Genomic DNA, 25406 nt, shown 5'->3' on the forward strand with positions numbered 1-25406 from the left:
AAGCCACCAGAGATAGAAAACAGACTATCAACAGACTTCTTATTGGTGGTAAGTCCCAAAAATAATACCTATGAATAGCTACCAACCTACAAGCCTATACAAGATAAACTATCATTCAAGATTAAGAACATTTAAGAAAAATTTTCAGATGACTAATGCAACTTATTACTGAGAAGACTATTACCAAAAGAATTTTAAAGGAAGAAACTACACCAAGCAAAAAAAAAAATAAAAAAGTGGGATGAAAGAATCAACTATGAGCAGAGCAGTTAATTAAAATTATTGGTTAAACAAAATTAATATTGTCAATAAAAAACAATTTGGGAGATATAAATTAATATAATACTAGAATACTAAACAAAATAATGTGGAAGAATGGGCAGTGATGGGAAGTAAAGCATGCTAAGATTCAAGTATTATAGAGGAAGACAGAAATATAATTCTTTAAAGGCATATTTACCTTTAGCTTTCGTTTTAAGGAGGCGTGTTAAAAAATATAAGGATGGGCATTTAAAAGAATAGAAATAGATACTGAACTTCCTAACAGAGACTTAAAAAACAACAAATTGATGATCAATGCAACAGAAGCCGGCAAAGCAAAAACAAAAGTTAAATAGAAAAAAAACAACACAAAATGGAGAAATAAGTACACACACCTGCATACCAGTAATTATACTTATAAATGCATTAAACTCACCTGTTTAAACTAAAAAATTTGAATGAAATAAAGAAATCCAGTTCTTTGATGTTACCAAAAGAGACTTATGAAAAACATACAGAAAACTATGACTCTGAATGACAAACAAAGTGTTCAAAAAGATAAAACCCAGAATTCCATATATTGGAGTAGGTACTTTGATCAAACTGCTAAAAAAAATCCACAAAAACAAATCACTGGATAAAATAACAAACAAAAAGTCATGTGGGCCGGGCGCGGTGGCTCACGCCTGTAATCCTAGCACTCTGGGAGGCCGAGGCGGGCGGATTGCTCAAGGTCAGGAGTTCAAAACCAGCCTGAGCGAGACCTCGTCTCTACCATAAAAACAGAAAGAAATTAATTGGCCAACTAATATATATAATATAAAAATCAGCCGGGCATGGTGGCTCGTGCCTGTAGTCCCAGCTACTCGGGAGGCTGAGGCAGGAGGATTGCTTGAGCCCAGGAGTTTGAGGTTGCTGTGAGCTAGGCTGACGCCACGGCACTCACTCTAGCCTAGGCAAGAAAGCGAGACTCTGTCTCAAAAAAAAAAAAAAAAAAGTCATGTGAATAGTCCTCTAAAGAAACTGAATCATAGCTTAAAAATTTTTCCACAGAGAAAATACCAGGCCAAATGCTTTTTACAAGTTAATTCTACCAAACATTCAAGAAGTGAATAATTCTAACATACTATTTTAGATAATATAAAATGGCCAAATTTAAAGCTAACAAAATTGACAATGTCAGTAAAATAGACAAATTTTTAGAAAAATATAATTTGCCAAAAGTCAATTCAGAAGAAATTAAAACCTGACTGTCCACAACTATTATTAAAAAAAGAAAATCCTCCAACAAGAAAATATCAAGTGCATGCAATTTTGCAAGTCTGTTCCTATACCTACCAATATAGCAAGTATTTAAGAAACAAATAACTCCAGTCTTATACAAACTCGGTTTCAGAGTATAGAAAATGAGGCACTCTCCTTGCACCAAGGAGCAGGAGACAGACCCGCCAGCAAGGGGAAAACAGAAGGATGGCTGCAGACCAGCGATGCCACAGTGGGCGTTCTGGCCTCTCTGCACAAGGGGCAGTCTTTGACAGCTCAGCCCCTCAGACACCTCCAAACCTCCACTGGGGCTCCCTTCTGAACAAAATCATAACCGCCATGGGAACAGGAATGTGTTCAGGTTCTGCTACTCTGTTACTGCTGATGCTACATGCTGATGTACCTCAGAGACGTGGACGGGATCAATTAGGAACTGCTCAGAGCACAGACTCATCATCAGCCTTTCACACCTCAGCCGACAGCACTCATGGGCCAAGGTGAAGAAACTCAGTCTTGACCAGAACTTTCTCTGCCCCTACACAATCTTTTTTTTGTTTTGTTTTGTTTTGTCTTTTTGCAAACCCAGACACTAATCAGAGTTGGCAGAAAGGCCCGGCAGACAGGGCAACCTCTTTTTTAACTGTCATAAAACAGGCTTCCTTTAAACTATTCCTCGTCAATGAGCACAGCTCGTAGATAACTGCACGCGTCACCTCCTGCGCAGCAAAGGGGAAGAAGAGGCCCTCTGTGTCCTGACCACGTGGCTCTCTGGTCTCACGCCAGAAGTGGCTTGACAGAGCGGCCACTGAATCTGTTAGGCCACAAATGAAGGCCTGTGCAAAATTAGCGTTTATGGAAGTTGTTCGGGGCCATCCAGAGAGATGTAATTAAGCAATATATAGTGCAATTTCAACTGGCAAGAGTGTAATTGAATTATAGTGTTATCTGTAGTCAGAATACAGGGACCAATCAGGAGGAAGACTAGATCAAAGGTTAACATTCTACTGGAAACTATAACAATGGTCTTTTGTATTCGAAACAAATCATTATTGGCATAGGTCCTGGAGTCTCTACCAGTTACCTCTTCCCAACTTTCTCATACGAAATACTAGGGTCTCAATCAAGTACAGTCACACCTGGGGGACACCCAGTCAGATTTCATGAATTCAACTTTACAAGGAGTTTCATTTGATAATCCTACTTCTTCTTACAAGGCACTTCCATTTGCATTTACAAGAATCAATTTCTATTAATATCTCTCACACCTCCCAAGCTGCTGACCACCTTGAGATGAGGGTCATCACACCAGTGGCTCTGTATTTGCCACCTGTGCATTAGGATGTCCTCTTACAGTACTCCTGGTTTACTGGAATGATAATCATCTGCATTGTCTATATTGTTTTCATTGATGGGGGAGGGGGACACTTTTCTTTTTTTTGCATTAAAGGCTTAATTACATAAACACTGATGTCACATGCCCGGAGTACACTCTTTTTAGAAAGAGTTTTGGAAAATATATGGTAACCTGTCATACTATAATTAACAAAGGAAAATCCCTTGTTATGTAGCGGGGTATGGTTATCAATTAATCATTACTGAAAGAACTGCATCCATGTTAGTAGGAATCTGTGCTGTTTTTTTATAACAGGCTACTATTTGGGGAGCATAGGAAGCTCCTAAAAATGTCTTCCACTGAAATAAGTGGTAATGTTTTAAAATTCTGAGATAATACAGCCCTTGGGCTCTTGTTTGAGTACTTTAACAAATCCAAAACCAGTTGTCTTTTGGTAGCAGTGGTGGCACTACTTGACATCATTCAATCTCAAATTAATAAGACTGTGGAGGAAGATTTAAATGTTCACACAAAAAATGTCATTTCTGCAGGATTTGTGGTATTATGATGTGGTAGTATGGTTTTCAAACTTTCTATCAGTTGTGCCACACTTTAAGCAAAGGAACCCTTGCTTGGAAGGAACAATGTATAAGAGACGAGAACAAAGCCACTCTGGCCAAGGGACTGTGAACAAGAGCAGAACCATATCCTCTTCTCAGTTAATTCTTTTCTCCTATAGACTGCCTGACACAGCACCGTAAAACCAACCCAGGAATGAAAGAAGCTTAGAAAAGACTCAGATGGCCCTGGACTCAAATCTCAGATCAGCCGTTTACCAGTGCAATGACCTCAGGTGGTAAAAATAGTAATATTATTAATAATACTAAAATTATATATTAATATATAATAATTAATATTATTAATAATACCAAAATCAATAAAACTAAAATTATATATTAATATATAATAATTAATAATATTATTAATAATACCAAAATCAATAAAACAAATAAATTACACCAATTGAGCACTTACTAAGTGCCAAGCACTACACGAAATACCTTATCTGCATTAATTCAATCTGCACAGTAATATGAGATAGGTAACATCATTACAATTTTTTTATCTATGAGGAAATTGAGGCTCTGAAGAATTAAACAATTTGTCCAAAGATCCCACAGAAAGCTCAGTAAGTGGCTGAGCTGGGATTCAACCCCCTACTGACTAACTCTGTAGTCCTCATTAATAACCACAAAAGTTCCTAACTTCTTCGGCCCGGTTTGGCTCAGCCATCTTGAAAATAGGGATGGTATTAATAATCCTGAGAAAAAGTGTCCTGAACAAAAAGGCATTCAATAATTATCATTCTTTTCATAAGGAATAGCATAGGATACATGTCCTCTGGACAATCACTAATAACTTCAATGCTGAATTATCTGTCCAACAGCTCCTGCCAAATGTCTGTGTAAGCCAATTACTACTTAAGAGATGGTTCACAGGACATGCCAACTACTGAGCCTTCAAAAAAAAAATTTAGTGATTTGCCATTCCAAACAAATCAGCCAAACAAGGCACAAATAGAGAAAATAATAAATGAAGTGCAGCCATATATAGGATATATACAGAAACTAATAACTGCCTCCTAACCAATGAAAAGGAGATCCTGTTCACAAAAGTAAACAGAATATACATGTGACAAATATTTATTAAACATTTATCATGTGCCACAGACCAGTCAAGGCACTGGAGGTATCTGGGCAGAGCCTCTGTCCTCATGGAATTTACATTCTAGTACAAGAGGCAGACGATAAGCAAAGAGATAAATACTGGACATAACAGGTCTGCTGGTGATAAGTGTTACAAAAAAGTATAAACAGGATATGAGGACAGAGAGTGATGGGGGGATGCTATGCTAGATAAGGTCAAGGAACACCTTCTGACATGGTGACATTTCAGCATAAATCTGGATCTACAGGAGAACACTCCAGGAGAAGGAACAGCAAGCAGACATGGCTAAAGTGACACAGCCAGGAGGAACATGAAAGAGATTCAGCAAAGGCCAAATCACGTCATGACACTGCTGGCCATGGTGAGGACTTTAGATTTTATCCTGCGATGGGAAGCCACTGAAAAGTTTTGGAGAGAGGAGTGATGTGATTTAATTTGAATTTTAAGGTTTACTCTGTGGTTCTATGGAAAACCATCTATAAGGGGGCAAGAACAGAAGCAGAGACCAATCAGAAGACTATGTGCCAATCTGGCAGACCCTGGGCAAGTCTAGCAATAAATGTACAAGCCTTACACAATGAAAACCACAAAACTCAAATGGGTGAAATAAGGGCTTCCATAAATGAGAACTCCACTGTGTTCCTAGAAAAGACGCAACATGATAAAAGACTTTTTTATCCCTCAATTTATCAAGAGCTAACATTTTATAGGGCTTACTACACACCAGGCACTGTTCTAAGCACCTTACATATGTTAACATAGGCAACTCTCTAAGGTGGGTACTATTATTATTTCCATTGTAAATATGAAGAAATTGAGACACAAATCATGCAAGTAACTTGTTGAGCTAGGATTTGAACCAAGTAGTATGGCTACAGGTATTCCTCCCTACCAATCTGCAGAAGATCAATCTACAAAGAATGTCTTAGACTTTCTCTCTATAAAACTCTCACACCTGTTCCAGACAGTAGCCCTGGGAGCCCTTCTAGATGTAAACCCTAAAGGATAGAGGACTACGGAAATGTAAGGAGGGACACTTTGTGCTTAAAGGTTAGGAAAATAGGTCTCCTGGGTCCACACAACCACATTTAAGGTCCTTCCCTCTACACCCATCCCAGATTCTCAACTGCAGAGCCTGGGCCAAAGCAAGGCCTTGAGGATCAGCCACATAATCATCTTCTTTCAGAGGCAGAAGGAATTTTGTCAGAGGCTCTATCATTTAGAAATTCCTGTTGAGAGAAATTAGGAGGCAGGAAGAGGCACTGAGCCCATACAAGGCTGCTTTTTCAGAAGCTGTCTCATTCATTCCTCAAAGATTCAATATTGTCAAGATATCAGTTCTTCCCAATATGATCTACAGATTCAATTACAATTCCAATCAAAATCCCAGCAAGTTATTTTGTGAATATTGACAAACCAATTCTGAAGTTTATATGGAGAGGCAAAAGACCCAAGCTAGCTAACACAATGTTGAAGAACAAAGTTGGATGACTGACACTACCCAACTTCAAGACTTGCTGTAAAGATACAGCAATCAACACAGTGTGATACTGGCAAAAGAATAGACAAATAGATCAACGGAACGAAATTAAGAGCTCAGAAATAGACCCACATAGGCCAGACGTGCACAATGGCTCATGCCTGTAATCCTAGCACTGTGGGAGGCTAAGGCAGGATTGCTTGAGGCCAGGAGTTCAAGACCAGCCTGAGCAAGAGCAAGACCCCCATCTCTACAAGAAAATAGAAAAATTAGCTAAGCATGATGGCATGAGTCTGTAGTTCTAGCTACTTAGGAGCCTGAGACAGGAGGATCGCTTGAGCCCAGGAGTTTGAGGTTGCAGTGAGCTATGTCACTGCAGTCTAGCCCAGGTGACAGAGCAAGACCCTGACTCAAAAACAAAAAACAAAAAAAGGGAAAAGAAACAAAGAAAGAAACAGACCCAAATAAATTAACTGATCTTTTGCAAAGGAGCAAAGGCAATATGACAGAGAAAAGATAGTATTTTCATTCATCCCTCCCAAGAGTTCAACCAGGGGCTTGACCAGACTCTCCTCCTGGCTCTGGCTGGTGGCTCTAAAGTGCTGATCACCTTGGCCATTCTGAGAGTGTGATTCTATAGCTCTTATCTCAATGCATGTGAGCCCCCGGGAGCTTCCAGATCAGGCTCTTTAAAAGGACTGCTAGGAAATCCACTCTCTTGACTGTTCCTTCTCATGAAGGCATCAGAGACCCTACTTAGAATAGGACATCCCAATCTATAAAGCCTCTGAAAAGCGGGACATTAGTCATGGCTTCTCAAGAGCTTTCTGCTCACTGAGAAATTAGGAACCTGACAGATGATAGCTAGAACATGTTACAGTACCACCAATAACCTGAAGATGCTAGGAGACATAGACAACCTTTTCTACCCCAGGCTCAAGCACCCAGAACTCTCTGTGAATCGGAGTATATCTGCAATTGGAAGGAAAAGCAAATGCCTGAAAAGGGCAGAGTTAGGTGCCCTGTGTACTTCTGGGGTTCAGCCATACTCAGCCCAATACCTGCCTTCCCCATCCCCTCCAGCCTCAGCTCACACAATAAGGAGAAAAGTCTCAAAGAAGCACACCCAGTCCACAGATAAGGCCACCGAACTATATCAGGTCAGGACAGAAGAAAGATGACCTGGGACCTTTTGGAAAGAGTTTCGACAACATATAGGTTTCTGGGAACTCCCAGCAAATTAATCAGCCAGAATAGCCCATTGGCAGTTCTTTGCAATTAACTATAGTTTTGCTGAATCTTTTCAAGAGAGTCCCCTGCTGGCTAATGGGAACATTAAAACCAAACAATCAAGATGGATAAAAACAATATGACATTAGGAACATTCTAATCATTAGGTGAATCAATACAAAACTACCTTCCATCTCTGAAACACTCAGACCAACTAGGGAAGTGAGCTGACACCTATATTAGATGGCAAAGTCTGCTACATTTTGAGTTTCAGCTCAACTGTAATAAGTTATAATGTGCTCTGAAAATTTTGCAATAGAACCAATCTCATTGCACCCAAGCTGCCTTGCAGCCAGGATCCAAACTGAGACAGGGTTATGTCCACGCATATGGTACATCCATCCACGCTATCTCCAGAGACCTAAAGTATCACAGCAGACATCAGAGAGTTCTACAAGTTTGAACTTTAAAAAAGAGATGACATGCACGTAGCATTATTTAAAAATACATATAACAAGAGGCTTCTCTCCATGCAAAAAAGAAAAAATAATAAAAAGTAAAACGAGAGAAAGCAGTTTCTGAAGCGTGGAGGAAGCAGCATCCGTTGTGGGGATTCCCGGGGCATACCTGCAATGATCCCGTCCATCTGCTCCAGGGCAGCTTCCAGCGCGTGGCTAGCATCAGAAGCCATGGCTCCGTGGCCTGCTCAGTCTCCTCCTGCTCTTACTGAAAATTCAAATTCAGAACACAAAGGAAATTAGAGAGTCCCACATTAGGCACACAAGACTACAAAACCCTTTAATTCCGTCATCACACAAAGCACTTTCATAAGAATCCTAGGAGCCCCCGGGTGTTTCTGCGTGTTTGTGGCCTCTCCCTCCTGGCATGAGTGCTCTTTTCCCACGGATCTGTAGTACATGATCCCGCTCACTTCTGTAAAGAAAAGCTACCAGGGCTCTCCAGAGTCACCTGTAGCAGCAAGATAGCAACTGTCACACCTCTCCACGACAGTCCCTGGCGGGGACGCTGTCAGACCATACGTGGCACTGGGTTGGTCACAGCAGACATTTTACTGTTGTGTCTGCATTTGTCCCACACCTGCAGTGCTTTCCTTGGGCGAGTGTGATCCAGGCCGAGAGGCCTCACCTGCCACTTCCATTCCTCCAAAAGGGCCCATGTGCCCCGCCTAGGAAGGTCCTCTCAGGCATAATGATGTGGAAAGAGCACTGGCCCAGGAGCACCGTAACTGACCCTCTTAGCTGCACTCTACCCAGCACCATTCAAGGTTCGGAATCCCATCCTCTCAGGGATGAAGAACATCTTCAAGGATACATAGCCCAGGGGTCCTCAAACTTTTTAAACAGGGGGCCATTTCATTGTCCCTTAGACCGTGGGCCCAGGATGAGCTGGCTGCTAAGCAGTACAGGCAGCTGTGGCAAAAACACCAGGTGGGCCAGATAAATGTCCTAGGCGGGCGGCATGTGGCATTCGGGCCATAGTTTGAGGACGCCTGGTCTAGCCACTTCCCTAAAGCTGAATCTCCAGTCTAAGGGGCCTGTCTACAGCCAAAGGGAACTGCAGACTCCCTACTCCACCCCCAACCCCTGGGCAACTGCTTCCATCTCTGGACAACTCTGCCACCTAGCAAAGTCTTTAGCTTAAACTCTCTTCCTGCAGCCTCTTCTCATTTTTCTTGCTTCCCACCCCCTCCCTGGGTAGCAGGGAGGGACCTACAAGAACACTTGTAATCCTAAGAAGAGACTTAGCTCACGTCTGTAAACTGGAGCAGGAGTTGTTTGCTCATTCAGCACAACCTACGCGTGTGCCTAAAGGGCAGAAGTGCTGGGGAACGAGAGCATGGCTCCCACACCAGAGCACGGCACAGGCCAGGAAACAGATGGTTCTGAGGGTCTCTGCTCATTTTCCTTGTGAAGTGGGACCTTTGGAGTGGAGAGAGGAAAATAGGCACCACATAGGAGTGGCTTTGGAGACGGTGTGGATAAGGATCTCAGGACCACAAAGAATCACACTGGACTGGACTGGCAGTAAGCAGTTAAATCCACAGGCTCTAGAGTCAGATAGCCCAAGTTAAGGCCCAGCTCTGCCATGTACTGTGTGATCTCTGAGCTTGAGTGTCCTCATCTGTAAAATGGGAATAACAGCATCTAAGTCATAGGATTGATGTCATGATTAAAGGGTAATTAAAATTTCATAGAAAGCACTAAGTGCATTCCCTTGCCCTAGAAAGTGTTCAATATATGTTAGCCATTTTTGCTTTCTGGTTTTGTTAAGTGAGAGATAATCTCAGCACATTATTTTTGACAGAACAGCTCAGATGAGACATTAAACAAAAAGAGGGCTAGATGGAAGGCTAAGGTAAGAGGCTCTCTTGAGGCCAGGAGTTCAAGACCAGCCTGACAACATAGCCAGACCCTGTCTCTATAAAAAGTAATAATCATTTTTTAAAAATCAGCTGAGTGTAGTGGTGTGCACCTGTAGTCCCAGCTACTCAGGAGGATCACTTGAGCCCAGGAGTTTGAGGCTGCAGTGAGCTATGATCATGCCACTGCACTCCAGCCTAGGTGACAAAGTGAGACCCTCTGTCTCCAGGGAGGGGGATCCCAGATAATCTCAAGAGGCTGGTTCATTTGAAGACAATAATGACAAACAACTATGCATGTGGAGGGGGGAGAAGGTAGTGATTTGCAGGTGCAAAGGCAAAGCAGACACTCAGCCTTGAGGCCGAGAACCACTGCACAGTCAGCTTGGATGGAATGAGGAGGGGCACTTACGGAGGGTTCGGGGAACCTCACTGGCACCTCAAAGCAGTGGTAGGAACCAGAAAAATGCTACAACAAGGAACAAAGCTGCTCTAAGCTAAGAACAGCAGTGCAGACAGCCACAGAGCAAACATGGTGTGGAAATCTTGGGGTCTCAAGGAAAGCCGGCTTGGATCAGAATAAAAGAAGAGGAAGCAGGATAAAGGAGGGTAGCAAAGATCAGCAGATTCTCACCTGTTCAGCATAAGGGATATTCAAAGTTTGAAATACTTCCCTCCAAAAACTTCCCACTGCTCTTGGGGTAAAATTCCAAACTCCCTACTGTGGCCTACAGAAGGGGTGCTGCAGGATCAGGGAAACTGCACCTCTCCTTCCCTGTGGCCCCTCATGCTTTAGCAGCCTTGGTCTCCTCTCTGCTCCCCAAACACTCCAAGACCTTTTCCTCCTCTGCAGGTTTACACCTGCCATCCCGCTGCCCCGAGCTCACCCCCTGGCTCTCTGTACAGCTGATTTTTTCTCATCCTTCAGGTCTCAGCTCCAAAGCATCTTCTCAGAGAGGCCTTCCCCACACCCCACACCCTCAATCCAAAGCAGCCCCTTCCAAGCACAGCAATTCCAATGTATCTTGGTCCGTGTTTTTGTTTCCTTACTATCTGACCACCTTTCTCCATGGAGGCAGAAGACCCTGTCTGCCTTGTTAACGCCCAGTTCCCAGTCCCTAGCAGAGTGCCTGGCACAAGGAAGTTTATGAATAAATGCTTGTAAATAAATAGATGGATCCATGCAGCCAGCATTGTGCTGGGTATGCAGGGTGGGGGAAGGGTGGACATTAATAAATCAGGCCCAGTCTCTGCCCCCATAGACCACATGGTCTAGTGTGAAAAGACAGATGTGTGAACAAATAATTATGACATAGTATGAGGTGTGCTGAGAGAGGTAGGTGTACAGTTTCCCTGGGTCTTGAAGGATGAGTAGGAGCTTTCCCAGAGGATAAGGAGAATGCTATTCCAGGCAGAGGGGGTGGTGCACAAAAGGCAATAGAGCGTGTAAGGGCAGGATGTAGTTGGCAAAGACCGAAATGGTTGACGAGATCATACAGGAACATCCAGCTGCTCAAGATGAGTCAAAACCTTCACAGAATTCACAAAAGCAAGACAAGGGCAATTAACGAGAGGAGCTTGAGAATCACACCCACTACTCCAGGGGGCTGGATACCAGTGCATAACAAACCAAGTAGCCTCAGATGTAAACATTAACAGTGATTTTTAACCACTTCAGGACCGCACTCACCGGTGCGAAACCTTGCCCACAGCCGGCACTCACAGTCCGCTCGATAGTCTGTGCTGTGCACTGACGACGAATCCGTTTTGCTCTGGTGTGATGAGGAAAGCTTTAAAGCACTGAAAGCTTGTTTTACTTTGTTTTACTTTACAGGCAGCTTTACTTGTCATGTAAATCAGAATAGGTAACATATACGTATATGTTTTCATTACATTATTTTTAAATGTTCACAATTTTATTTTGATAAATGAAAAATTAGAAAAGTCACATCATGGCTGTCGCTGTCAGCTAAAGTCGCTGTGTGTGTTCATCTGTGGCTATCGACTATAGTTGACACTGGTACCGAAGTGGTTAAAAGAAAGATTTCATATGTCAGCATACTGGGCCCACTGATGAGCTGTGATTGGCCCCATTTGGGGCCCTAGTCCCTGAGTGAAAAGGTGGGAGGGCAGTTAGGGGGCGCCAAGCCCAAAGGACCACAAACTATGGCCCCCTGCAACAGAAGGACCATGAAAGAAGACCCATGGGCCCTCTGCCCAGTGATGAGTTTGTACTTGGCAAACAGCAAGCTGGGTGGACCCGTGGGAGCTGGTCTGAGATGAAACATGAGTCAAAGGTGTATCCTATTCACAACACATGGCTTGCATCAGAGGCCGTGACTCCTTGCCCTGCTTAGTCTCCTCCTCCTCTTACTGACAGTTCAGATACAGGACAAAGGAAACATTACAGAGAGTTCCACATTATGCACACAAGACCACAACACCCTTTAATTCCACCATCATACCATGCACTTTCATAAGAATCCTGGTAGCCAATGCGGGGATTCTGACAACTCAGAAACAGCCAGATGGAAGAGGCCCGGGGTGAGTTACTGGGTGGAAGGGGTGCGTGGCACTTTCATGCTCTCTCCAGGGGCACCACCCTCCCAGCATTTCCGTGTGCTCAGGAAGTTCTCCAGACTCCTTCACTGAAGGTTTCTTATGGAGGCCCCATTACATAGGCATGGTTGATTAAATCATTGGTCATTCAATCCTTAGTGATTGAACTCAATCTTCAGGCCGGCTCCCTCCCTCCCCCAGAGGTAGGGCAGAAGGTCGGGAGAGGGGCCGGAAGTTCTAACCCTCTAATAGCATGGTTGGTTCCTCTGGCAACCAGCACATCCTCCAGAACCCACCTCATTAGCATAAACTCAGGTAAAGTTGAAAGGAGCTTATTATGAATAACAAAAGTGGCTCCTCTCACCCCCACCCAAGGGTTTTAGGAGCTCTGTGCTAGAAACTCAGAAAGAGACCAAATATATATTTATTATATTACAGAAGTTCCCCCTTATCCTTGGGGAATACATTCCAAGACCCCCAGTGGATACCTGAAACTCATAGTACCAAGCCTGTATATACGGGACTATGTTTTTTCCTATACACAACTATGATGAAGTTTCATTTACAAATTAGGCATAAAAAGATTAACTAATAATAGAACAGTTATAAAAATATACTGTAATAAAAGCATGTGAATGTGATCTATATCTTTCAAAATATCTTATTCTGTACCTCGAGTAACTGGAACTGAGGCAAGCAAAGCTGCAGATAAAGGGGTTCTACTATATATCACGGCATCACGGGTCTCAGAGGCAAACGTGCCACCTGACACACGCAGTGTATTCAGTGTCTTCCATGTCTGTTCCTGCCACAGGGACACAATATCTCCCTCAGGAGCCTGATTTCATCAGGGACCTAGGGCTGAAGTGTGCGGAGCTCCAAAAGCAACGTGTCAGGAGGCCTCCTGGAGAGAATTAAGGTGCAAAAGCCAGAAAGCATCAGGAAGAGGCAATAATCCAAAGAGGCTAGGAAAGAGGGCCAGAGTCCAGGTCACAATCCAAAAGGACAAGTGAAAATCAGGGTGATATCTAAGCAGATGGTGGGAAGCAGAACTTAAATCACTTTCCCTGCCAATGACAGGGAAGCTACTGCAGCCACCCAAGGACCCCACCCAGCGTGGACGACAGGAGCAAACAGTGTACCTTGGGGACTCTAACGGGGAGCACCCAACCTGCCCAGGAAAGGAGGGAGGAAGCACAGAGCAGGACAGTGCTCTTAACATGCTCAAGGCAGTGGCAGTGGTTATACTGGACAAAACACTTTTCCTTCTCTCTGGACACTTAACATAGCTCTGCATTTGACCCTGAAGCATACAAGCTTCTGATATCAAGAAATTGGCTCCCCCCTGGCCACAAAGGCAGGGCATGTTGTTTAAGAAAAAAAAATGTGTGGTCCTTTCATTATTCATCCTTCACTCACCGGCCTCTGCAAATGCTGCCGTCTTCCCATCTGTAACAGCGTCTGAGCCTGGGGCTGCTGCTAACTGAGGACTCTGTCCTTCTTTTTGCTACCAGACAGGGGAAATGCCCCCTCCCTAGCTGTGAAAACAGCCAATGAGGAAGGAACAGCTGTGTTTTAGAATTACAATGTATGATGACAAATGCTATAGCCACATGAACCGCACCACACAAAGGCCAGTTTGGCACCTCAACGTTGATTAGGAGCCAGGCACCGTGGCTCATGCCTGTAATCCCAGCACTTTGGGAGGCAAAGGCAGGAGAATCATTTGAGGCCAGGAGTTCAAGACCAGCCTGTGCAAGAGTGAGACCCCATCTCTACTAAAAATAGAAAAAATTAGACGGACATGGTGGCATGTGCCTGTAGTCCCAGCTACTTGGGAGGCTGAGGTGGGAGGATCACTTGAGCCCCTAAATTCAAGGTTACAGTGAGCTATGATTATGCCACTGCACTCCAAGCTGGTGACAGAGCAAGACCCTAACTTTTTAACAAAAAAATAAAAATAAAAATAGTTGATTAGTGAGCAAGATCTGTACATCTTCTAAAATTTAAGAAAGTGAGCCACAATAGGCCATCTATCACCCAGTGTGTTCTGAGGCAAACAGTGATTTAGATACAATATTAACTGCTTTCATGTTTAGCAAAAGAAAATCAGAAGTAGGCAGGAACTACGGATTAAGATAAATCTGGGGCATGTAAATTTTAACTTATTCCATTCACACTGAATTGCAACCTTCCAATCCATTTTCTTAACTGCTTTTCTCACAATAAAAGTGGCCAGGGTTGCAACTGCCGTTTGGAGCAGGCTCACACAGCATCAAATAGAGGAAGGAATTAGGAACAGATCTTGGAGTCCCTGCTACCCCTGCTCCACCAGGATCTCCTGAGCCTTGGAAATAACCGAGCAAGAGCTGGGACCTGATTCCTCAGCAGCTGCCTCCAGCCAGGGGCCAGCGTCCCTGAGCAGAAGGCAAGGCCTGGAAAGGGGCCCTCAGCCAAGAGCCCCACCACCACCACAGAACTGGGACTCATCTCCTACCTCTCCCAGCCCCAAATGGCCAACAGAAAATAAAGAAGTATCTCCACATCACAAGAAACCAAAGTCTTTTCCCCACAATTTACAGGCCTCCCATAAACTACAGCTGCTCTTAAATGGTTATTTTAAGAAATACCTTTTGCTATCCCTAAGCTTGAGAGATGGCCTCTTAAAAGGATATAAGAAACTTAGCTCTTTGGTATAGCAGAGCAAGAAGCCAGTTGCAGCATCAAAAAATAAAGAGGAGGAAGACAGAGATGAAGGAAGTTGATGGAAGTGCCTAGAGTCTCAATCACATCCCATATTGACCAATAACAACTTTCTTTTTAAAGCACAAAGAAAAAAGAACATACATTTTACAGCCAGACTGACTTAACTTAAAACCTGGGCTCTGCTGCATCAATGGCTATGGATCTTTAGACAAGTTATGAATCTCATCACTATGGGCAAAAAGTAAACAAGGTAGACCTCAGGTAAATAAAGCAAATTGAACCTAAACATCTGATTTAATGTCTCACTAAAATAATAGAGGAATTTATTTTGCAAAACATAAATGCACAAGAACACAGAGAATGTGATGGGAGGCATTAGGGAGAAGCCAGGGTGACAGCTCTGCAGCAAGCCTTCAAGGACAGCCAGTCCGGAAGGTCTGGGAGAGATTTCTCCAGTAACATGAAACTGACAGAACACTGGATGCACCTGACCATCTCACCCCTTTGCACTCACATGCTTTTTTCTCATCATCCACCCGACATCCACACTCGACATCCGAGTGCAAAGAGTTAAGAGATTTACACAATTGAATTTAATTCAATGAGAAAATAGAAAAACCAAGCAAATGACAAAATAACTCCACAGAAACCAAAAGGTAAAAGTAACCGTCATCCTAACAAGGAAACATCACACACTGATCTCACCAAACCGCACTGGCAGGACAAGGGGACGGGAAAGTGCTTGTGGGTGAGAGGACAGGCCTGGAAGGGGAGCAGAATCCCCATCACCTATAGTGGGACTTGTACGTCACTAGAAAAAAAAGTAGCAGAATTCTCCCTGTTCTCCCTGATGGCTGCGTGTTGGAGTGTTCCAGAGAGTCCTGGGGCCTCCTCTATTTTTATCCTCACCACTTCTTAAGTCACTTCATGCAATTGCTTTAACTGCAATTGCTTCAAGCAATTTTTTAGAGGTACAGATAAAAAGACTAAAAGAATTTTAAGTAGTTGCATAGGAGGAAGGACAATGGGGTGGGTAGTCAGGGAGTTGACTATTTTAACAAATCCCATACAATTGCTTGATTCTTTAAACTGTGTAGCTATCTATTAACAGTAGCAATGAAAATTAAAACAATCAAAAAGATTAAAAGAGATAACATGTGTGGTGTGCCAGTATTCATTCAGTGTGGCTCTGACTTCTCTGTAGCACTACATGTTGGGTAGGTAACTTAGCTACTTGCTACGGGTTTATCCAACATTACCTCACTTAATCCCCACACACCAATTAGGAATTACTCTCCCCCTGTCACAGATGAAGAAAGAGATTAGGCAACGTGCCTGAAGATGCACACCCTCTCTATTCTTCCACTATCCTGAAGGAAGAAACCCATCTGTAGGGTTTTGAGCACAGGGGTAACATGGCCTGACTTACCTTTTAAAAGGATTACTCTGGCTGCTGTTTGGAAAAGAGACTGCAGGGGGCGCAGCGGTGAACACATGAAAACCAGGCAAGAGTTGAAGGTAGCAAGGGACCACAGTGATGGCAGCAGATATTCTAATAATTCCTGGTACATGCTGAGGGCAAAGCCAGTGAGATTTAGTGATAGATGGGACACAGGCATGACAGAGAGAAGTCAAGTGTGCCTACAGGTTTTTGCCTGGAGTCCCTGAATGGGGAGACCTGCAGGAGCAACAGTATGGGGTGACTGGGGGTGAAGTCAGAAGACTGGTTGTGGAAATGTTCAGTTTAAGATACTATGTGGGAGGATTGCTCAAGGTCAGGAGTTCAAGACCAGCCTGAGCAAGAGTGAGACCCCCCCCATCTCTACTAAAAATAGAAATTAGCTGGACAACTAAAAATATATAGACAAAGTTAGCCGGGCATGGTGGCACATGCCTGTAGTCCCAACTACTTGGGAGGCTGAGGCAGGAGGATCGTTTGAGCCCAGGAGTTGGAGGTTGCTATGAGCTAGGCTGACGCCATGGCACCCTAGCCCAGGGAACAGAGCAAGACTCTGTCTCAAAAAAAGATGCCTATGACACGTAGGAAGATACACCGAGCTGTCATTTGGAAATTGGAGTCTGGTGTTTAGAGAGAAGTCTGGGCTGGAGATATCAATTTGGGAGTTGTCTATATAAAGATGGTATTTAAAGCAATTGCATGAAGTGACTTAAGAAGTGGTGAGGATAAAAATAGAGGAGGCCCAAGGACTCTCTGGAACACCCCAACACGCAGCCATCAGGGAGAACAGGAACCAACAAAGGAGACTGAGGAGGAACAAACAGGCAGGAAAAGTGAGAGTGGGGCCCAGAAGCCAATGAAGGGTTTCGGGACAGAGGGTGCAGTCAGGTGTGCCAAATGCTGCTGACTAAGACCAGAGCACGTCTTCTCTCCAAACTCACGCTAGCGGTGAGCTCATCTGCTCCCACGGCCTCACCTGTCCCTGCATTACCTCACCCTAGATGACTGCAACAGCCTCCTGACTGGTGGCCCTGCCTCCAAGCAGCCTTCTCCACTCTAAAGATTCACCTATCTCAGTGGTCCCCAACCTCTGGTGTAAATCGGAATCACCCGGAGAGCTAATCCAACACAGAGGCCCTGCCTGGTGTAAGTAGAGGAGGGCCTGATCCTCACAGCTGACCTAGCCATTCAGGCAGTTCTGATACTGCCCAAAGTTAAAGTGATGGAACACAAACACTGCCCTACGCCGAGCACCCTTCTGCTTTGGAAGTCTCAGGGGCTCATCACCAGCCACAGGGTAAAATTCATGGCCCTTAATCATGTGACTCAACCTACCTGGTCGCAACGTTAACTTCAAGTATACGCAGCCCTGGGCAGACTCCTGCTCCATCTCAACCACATGCCTTATCATTACTGGACTGAGCCTAATCGTTAACTGGCTACACCTGTTGCTTTCCTGCTTTTACGTCCATGTTAGCAGCTGTCCCTGCTAAGCTCCCATCTTCCCGTCAAGCCAACTCTTCCAGGAAACCCATGCTCAATCCTGCCCACCTAAATGGGATCTTCCCATGGCCTCTTTCATCCTGCAGGGAAGGGATGAGAGCCGCTGTGCACAGCCATCTCCCCAGCAACGCTGCCATGTGTCTGGGTCCCTGCGGGATCCCGTTCTGTAAGCACTAGAGAAATGTTTACAGATTTATTGATAAACCACTTCATAGTGGGAAACTAAAACCAAGGAGATAGTGGGGGAGGCGGGAGGTGGCAGCAGGTGCCCTCCATGTCCTCCCCCTCCCACACCTGACACCCTCCTCCCTCTCCATATCCCCACACAGGGGAGCCACCAAACACTTCCATCCCACCTCAGTGATGTCATATGGTCACCCAGCCAGAAACCCAGGGGACATCCCTCACTCTTACCTTTTCTCAACATCTAGTTGGTCACCAGGTCCAGTAAAGTCTCCTTCCTCACCCGCTCAGATCTGTCCCCTCATCCTCACCTGCCCTGCTGCTGTCACCCATCAGAATTACCTCTCTGGCTTCTACCCGAAAGCCTCCAGCCTCACCACCCCCCCCCCAGCCCTCACCCTCCACACTGCTGCCGGGATGGGTCTACCTCGCAAACCTAACCACGGCTCCCCAGCGCTTTCCCAGCGCTTCCCAGCTCCCTGTCGCCAGGCAGCGAAGGGACACCGGGATAGGAGAGGAAGTTAAGGACCCGTGGAGTATCACGAGTGTGGGCTCTGTAGTCACACCTGCGCTTGGATCCGAGTTCTTACCTTTGTGAGCTGTGCCCCTGACAAGTATCTCAGCATCACTGAGCCTCACTTTACCTATTTTTAAAGTTCTGGTGAAAATACACTGTGGGATTATAGGAATTTGAGACCGGATGGGAGTTCACAGCCACAGCAGTTATAATTCTCCCAGGCCACAGGCGTTCACTTCTCTCAGGCCAGAGGGGCCAGACACAGCGAGACAGCAAAGAGGAGTCAAAGCAGGACAGAGGGACCAAGCTGCTGAGAAAGCTGCTATCGGAGTTGCGAATGCGTTCCATGAGTATCTGAGTCCAGGGAAAGTGAAGAGGTGGAGCTTTCATTTCTATTGTCAATAAATAGGAGCTTAAGTAGCCTAAGAAAAGCTGAAGAGGAGAAAACAAAAGCATGCCACTGAAGGTGAACAAGCATGCTTAACCAGTCCCTATCTAATCACGGTATCAGTAACTCTTAATAACAAACATTTGTTTAAAGCTTTACAGCATCAGTCAGTTAAGCTGAAGCTGGTGGGGGCTGAAATCCCTGAGAATTGTGGAAAGGGCCCGAAACCTAGGTGCAGGCTGGTGGTGCTGGGTGGTGGCAGGGGACCAATGCAATATTTCTTGCTTAGCGTCTTTTTCCCGTTATACCAGGTTAGTGAGTTGTATGCCCTGGGCATTTCCAGCCACTCCCTGTTGGGTGAGTTCCAAGAGATCCCTAAGAACATTTGCGCTGGAGCCCAGCTCTACCGAACCCGCTGGGAGGATTCCTTTTGCTTTTTGGCCCTTCCATTTGAGACCCAGCCCAAGTCCCATCACATGTCCCTGCTCCACCACCAGCCTCCTTTGGCACAGCCAAGCCCAGATGCTTCCACTTAAGCCCTTACCCAAAAAGCTCAAGCCCTACTCACCAAACCACAGCCCTTTAAACAAGGCTCCGTGATCCCAAACAGCTTTTCCAGCGACATGTAATAACAGCAGGGCACGCAGTCACAAAGCTGAACGCCCTCCTCCAGAAAAGGCAAAGAACAGCGCCAGCCACTGAGCCCTCACCTACCGGCGCCACCAGGCCAGATGCCCTCCCAGCCTCACTGTCCCACGGTCTCAGGAGCAGCATCCTCCCTCCTTCTAAGAAGGGCAAGCTTCTTGAGAGAAACACCACCCAAAGACAGGAGCGTGAGGCATGAGAGCCCAGCCCACAAGGAGGAGCATGGGGTCTGGCCAGGAGATGGGCAAGCCTGAGGCTCTGGTGGCTCACAGCCACGCGGCACATCTGAGCTGGCTGACGAGCACTGAGACGTTGATGTTGAGCCTCCTTCGGTGTCTCTCCTTAATGTTTTCAAAGGCTTGCTTCTCTTTGCTTCTCACCTCCTTTTCTGCTCTTGATAGTCTGCCCACACCCCCTCCCCCAGCTGAGTTCTTTTACCCAACTCAAGGGCTTTGTGGTGAAGAGGCCACAGCCATGTCAGTGACCAAGGCCATGGGGCTTAACCCCAGGCCTACCAATGAACAGTTGGAAAGATGTCAGAGGTCAGACAATGCAGGAACTCCAACAAGGAGAGGGGCGGGAGGAGAGGCAGGAATCGGTGCCTTGGAAGGAGCGAGATGGGGCGCCAGACAGCGTCCAGGGAGCAGGGCATCGCCAAGCCCCACCAGTGTGCCCTCCCACTGTAAGGCAAGTACTTCTGTCCTCATGGCGGGTCCTGCTGCTGCCACTTAGAGAACTTGGGATGGAAGGTTCTTTCCTTTCCATCTGAGAGGCTCAAGAAGAGTGGGTCTGAGAAGTATATGGAAATGGGAATGTACCCTTTGAGGCTGAGACGCGAAGGACCAGGACCCGGCAACGAACAACTCTCACGCTCTCTGATGCAGCTGCCTGCCCCTCAGCCACACGGCCACTCACAAGACATCAAAATGATGATAAATTACTTCGTGCAAGTGCAATGTCCACCTGTCTGTAAAAACTGCCCGCCCTTGAAGTTCACAGCAGGTTTCCCATCTCCTAAGAGATGCCGCAGCCCTGGTGAGAAGACTCTGTCCTCATTATCTCATTTAATCTTCGTGGCAGTCCTGTGAGCGATATATTACAATTATCAGCCCCTTTTTACAAAGATGTAGCTCTGTGGCCAGAGAGCTGGGAAAGAGTGGTGGCAAATGAAGCCGGGACCAGCTTGAGTAGTGTCTCTCCCCTCCTCTCACCCCTAGCACTTGGCCTGAACTCTTCAGGCCATGGGACCTGCTGAGGGGGCTGCCCAGGAGCAGACGGCTCCTCCCAGCAGTCAGTCATGTGGAAGGATGCAAAGACCCACCTCAGAGGGCTCACGGCCCTCTCTGAACTCCCCCTCCCCAAGTACAACCAGGCTTTGGCAGCCTGTCCCCTCTATCTGCAATGTGGGTCCCCACCTACACCTCCCTCTTCCCACACTTGTCTTTGACTCTGTTTCCCTGCTCCCCATCCCCCTATTCTGGATAGGCACAGGCCTCTCTATCCCTGGCTCAGCTTGTCAGCATTCACTGTGCAGGGTCCTCACCTAAACTTTGCCTCACTCTGGCCACCTCCAGCTCACACTGAACCTGCTCCTCAGCTCCCCTGCCTTCCGGTCACAACACACCCTCTTACTCTCTCTGCCTGGGGAGCAAAGTTCATGTGTCTCCTCTTCCTTCTGTTCCCAGGATGCTAAAATAATACATAACACTCCATCACATGCTCGTGTGCCCAAGATCTTTAATCTCATGTTACCTTCCCGTCAGACTCCCTCTCAGCAAACTACCCTGCATCTTTCTTTAATGAGAAACGGAACCCCTCGATTCTCTTTCTCTCCATTTCCAACTCCCCTGTCTTGTGGAAGAGCTGCCCCTCCTCCCTTTGGCCCCTAATCTCCTATCATTGCTGAGATCCGTCTCTCAAATATTCCCCCTGAGTTCAATCTGCATCTCTCTCGGCCTCTCCAGCTCCTTCCTCTCAACCCATGCAAACATGAAAGCCTCTGCTCCTCTACAACACTGCCTTTGACTGTGCACCCCCAGCCGCTATTGCACGTTTCTCCTCTGCCTCAGAGCCCCACCTCCCACCTCCATGCTCTCTGCCGCCCACTGTGGGAGACGCCCACCGCCCACTGAGCTGCTGCTGTTCCCATTTCCACCAGGGGGACCTTGGGCAGGGGTTAAAACCCCAAGGTGGAGTGAGACTGCCTGGGGGAGAGCCCAGATTCCAACACTCACTATATGTCATAGGGTAAGACAGTTAACCTCTATGCCTCAGTTTCCTCATCTATAAGACAGGAATAGTAGAAGAACCTATTTCAAAGGGTGGCTGTAGAGGTTAAATGAGTTAATAGAGTAAAACACTTAGACCAGTGATCGTCCAGCATCTGCTGGATGCTCTCCTTGGCATCTCATCAGTGCTGATACTCTCCTCCGGCATTTAGGATGAAGCACTCTCTGGGCTCCTCCTTGAACTGCACAGATTGCATTTACCTGTGACACTTCCCCAGCTCTGGTCCCCTCCCCTTCCAGTGCCCCAGTCTCTGTGGGTCTCTCCCTGCAGGGATGCTCTTCCGCATCTCATCCTTCCCACTGCTACATTCAGGTATTCAGAACGTGAGCACTGAAGGACCTGGCCTTTCCCACTGCAGTCCAAACTCCTGAGATGGAGCTGACCCCAAAGTGGCCTGGGCTCATCACGGTAATAATTATGGCTGCCATTTCCTAAGCACTTACTCTGCACTGAGCTAAGCACTTATATGAATTTCACTATCTCAAAATTTATAACTATTATTATCCAGACTTTACAGATAAGTTAACAGAAGCATGGAAAGGTTAAGTGACTTGGCCAAATCACACATCCAGGAAGAAGTAGAGATAAGATTTGAATCCAAGCAGTCTGACCCCAAGGTTACATTCCTAACCACTATGCAGCACTGCCTCACCCAGCCTGACCACCTCCTGAGAGTCTGAAACTCCAGCCGCAGGAGGGCATTCTCATGTCATTGTGCCTTTTTCATGCTGTCCCTTCAACCTAAAGGCCCTTTCCCCAGTGTCTGTCCATTAGAACTAATTTCTCAACACCCAGCCAGTTCTATGTCCTCTATAATTGCATACCCACTCCTAGCTATCCAAATCAACCTCTGTAGAAACATGGGCTCACACCTTCCTTTAGTTTGTTTCCCATTGCTATGGGGATATCCAATGGGAGAACACTGGCTGGTATCTCCTCTTTCTAGAACTTCCTGCCCGGAGGGTGGCTCAGTATCTGATTGGTGGAAATGAAAGAAGAAACTGAGCATGGGCAGCTTGGCCCCTCATCTCCTTTCCCTAGAGCCACCTTGAAGAGGAAAGGAGTCTGCCCAGGAGGAGACCATCACTGGCCTTGAAGTCCCATGCTGGTCTGGGGTGTTGCGCCTCTAATCCACATGGTGCCCCCTGTCTGGGAGCTTGGCTCCCTGGCAACCTGCAGACGATGCTGTAATTCACTTTCCCAGGTAGGGCAATTCCAGGAAGGCGGTCTGGACAGGCAGGCATTTGTGTCATGGCCACTGAACAATGCCTGCCAAAGTAAATTAAACTGTGGTCTGGTTTATAGACAAGCCTTGTCAGGTCGGTCAGTGTGAATCAAGCCGTGGGCAACAGGCACCCTCCAATGAATGGATAATGAGGGTGCCTGGCCCACAAACCACCCCCCAACGGCCCTCACCTCCATTCTCTCTCCTGTCTCCACCCCACCTGCCCCCATGGCAGACAGAGCCCTACCCCCTCACAGGCCCCCACTGGCAAGGTGCTTCCTCAGCTCCGGAACTCACCACCCTTCAAAGAAAGTTACCCTCATTTTCCTTCTCACAACAAAGAACACACAATTTACCTCCAGGCAGGAACAAATGGACATAAAGTCATTTCACTGCCTCAATCTGATCACACACTCAGAGAAATGCCTCGAATACAACCTCAACATGAATATTTCCACAGAGCTTCAAAAACTACCCCCTAAAAAATAACACGAGCAAGAGGTTCTTGTTGAAGCTGAGTGATGGTAAGAGGATTCATTACACTATTCCTTCTACTTCTGTGTACATTTGAATTCTTTTTATAATAAAGGGTTAAAACAAAAAGCTAAAACACCACCTAAGGATCTGGACTTTTGGGGGCAGGAGCACAGGATTTCGCCTTCCCTTCTAGCAGAACTGAGATTTGAACCTAAGTTCCTGATGGTGCATTTGGTACTCTTTCTACAGTGCCATTCAGACTCCCTGAATAGTCCTAACATCCAACCAAACTCCTTACCTCTCACCTTACCCCTCAGGGGGCTGAGACTGTCATCATTTCTCCACTGGACTGCAAAAGCTGCTGCCTCTGGGCTTCTACCTCCAACTGACTCCCCTTCAATGCATCTTTCCCAGTGCAAGCAGGACGCTCCACAGAGCTCATGACACGCTCCCCTGCTCCCAAACCATCCGCAGCTCCCCACTGCTTTCAGCAGAAGCCATATTTTGAAGCTCAAAGTCCTCCATTACAGTCCCCCCCCTCCACAGCTGCACTTCTCACCATGTTCCAAGTTCCAGCCACAATGGACCACTTCCTAACCCCCAATACAGAAATACCCTGTCTCTGTTTTCTCTATTTCCTCTACTTGGGATGCTTTTCTCCATCTATACTTTCCAATCCCAGCCATGCTAAGGCCTTGTCCAAATGTCCACTACCAGGAAGCCCTTCCTGATGCCACCACGCCCGACCCTGAAGGCGCCACATGCCCTCTCTCTGCTGCTGTCATCCGTGGTACCCACCTTTATCAACAGAGCTGTTTATATTATTTATAAAGGTGATACTCATTTGCATTATTTCTCAATGTGTCTGTCTCCTCTTCTAAATTGAGCTGCTTGAGAGCAAGGAGTATGTCCCATTCACCTCTCTATCCTCACAGCCCAGCAAAGAGCCTGGCACAGGTGGACGTGCAGTAAACGTTTGCTGACACAAAATGGTAATTGTGCATCTGCATGGAGAGTGAAGGGAGAAGGAGTGTGTGACCTTGGCTAGCATTCTGCAATAAGGGCTGTGGGTCATCCGTGACAGCCTCTCCCATCTAACTTTCTCCACACCTGAGGCCCCTCTCTCTCTAGCCCAATATTCAGAGGCGAAGGCAAACCTACCATAAAGTGAACTTGGCCATGCTCAGACCTGGCATGAGCAAGAGACTTAATTGATGGATACAATTATATTCCCAAAGGACCAACGAGAGAAAAGGATGTAACTTTTCCCAACAGATGATAATACCAGGCGTTTCTCCTCATTCATCATTTTAGAATGCTAAGCAACAAGAAAAAAACAGATCTAAGTTGGCACATCTTCTCCATTATCTAGAATACTCAGGGCCTTCTGCATAACTTCAGCCTACAGCCAACTACCTCCTACAAGCCTCGCTAGCTGCCCACTTGGGGTGGGGAACAGGCCCCAGAATTTGGCAGGCTCTAGGTAAATATGAATTGAATTAATTAAAATTTATTCTCTATTTTGAACCTTCATTTTAACATTTGTTGAATACTTTAATTTTGATTCAATGCAATGGTTTTCCTTTTGCATTAAAAAGAAAATTAAACCAGTGGGAGACAAAAGCCACTGGCCTGTGTGCTGTCAACAACAGCCTGGCTCCTGCACTGTCAGGAGGAGGGGGCTTCCCCTGCAGGCCTGGGCTGTAGGGTATTAGCAGCTCGGTCTTCACTGGATGGCTAGGGCCACATGGGAGCCAGACGAAGACACTGTACAGAACCC

The 25406-nt window shown here is 46.1% G+C and overlaps 1 protein-coding gene across 6 annotated transcripts in view; it reads right to left on the reverse strand.

Moving 5' to 3' along the window:
• The window catches only part of PPFIBP2 (PPFIB scaffold protein 2), a 135234-nt gene that overhangs the window by 95911 nt on the left and 13917 nt on the right, over positions 1-25406 (reverse strand). For all 6 annotated transcript variants that reach the window (XM_012744180.3, XM_076002212.1, XM_012744181.3 and 3 more), the window contains exon 2: positions 7923-8021. In XM_012744180.3, the coding sequence (XP_012599634.2) occupies positions 7923-7986 (64 nt within the window). In that variant the 5' untranslated portion in view covers positions 7987-8021. The remainder of the gene's footprint in view (positions 1-7922; positions 8022-25406) is intronic.

The sequence above is a fragment of the Microcebus murinus genome, chromosome 4 (assembly GCF_040939455.1).
Source record: "Microcebus murinus isolate Inina chromosome 4, M.murinus_Inina_mat1.0, whole genome shotgun sequence".
Classification (NCBI taxonomy): domain Eukaryota; kingdom Metazoa; phylum Chordata; class Mammalia; order Primates; family Cheirogaleidae; genus Microcebus; species Microcebus murinus.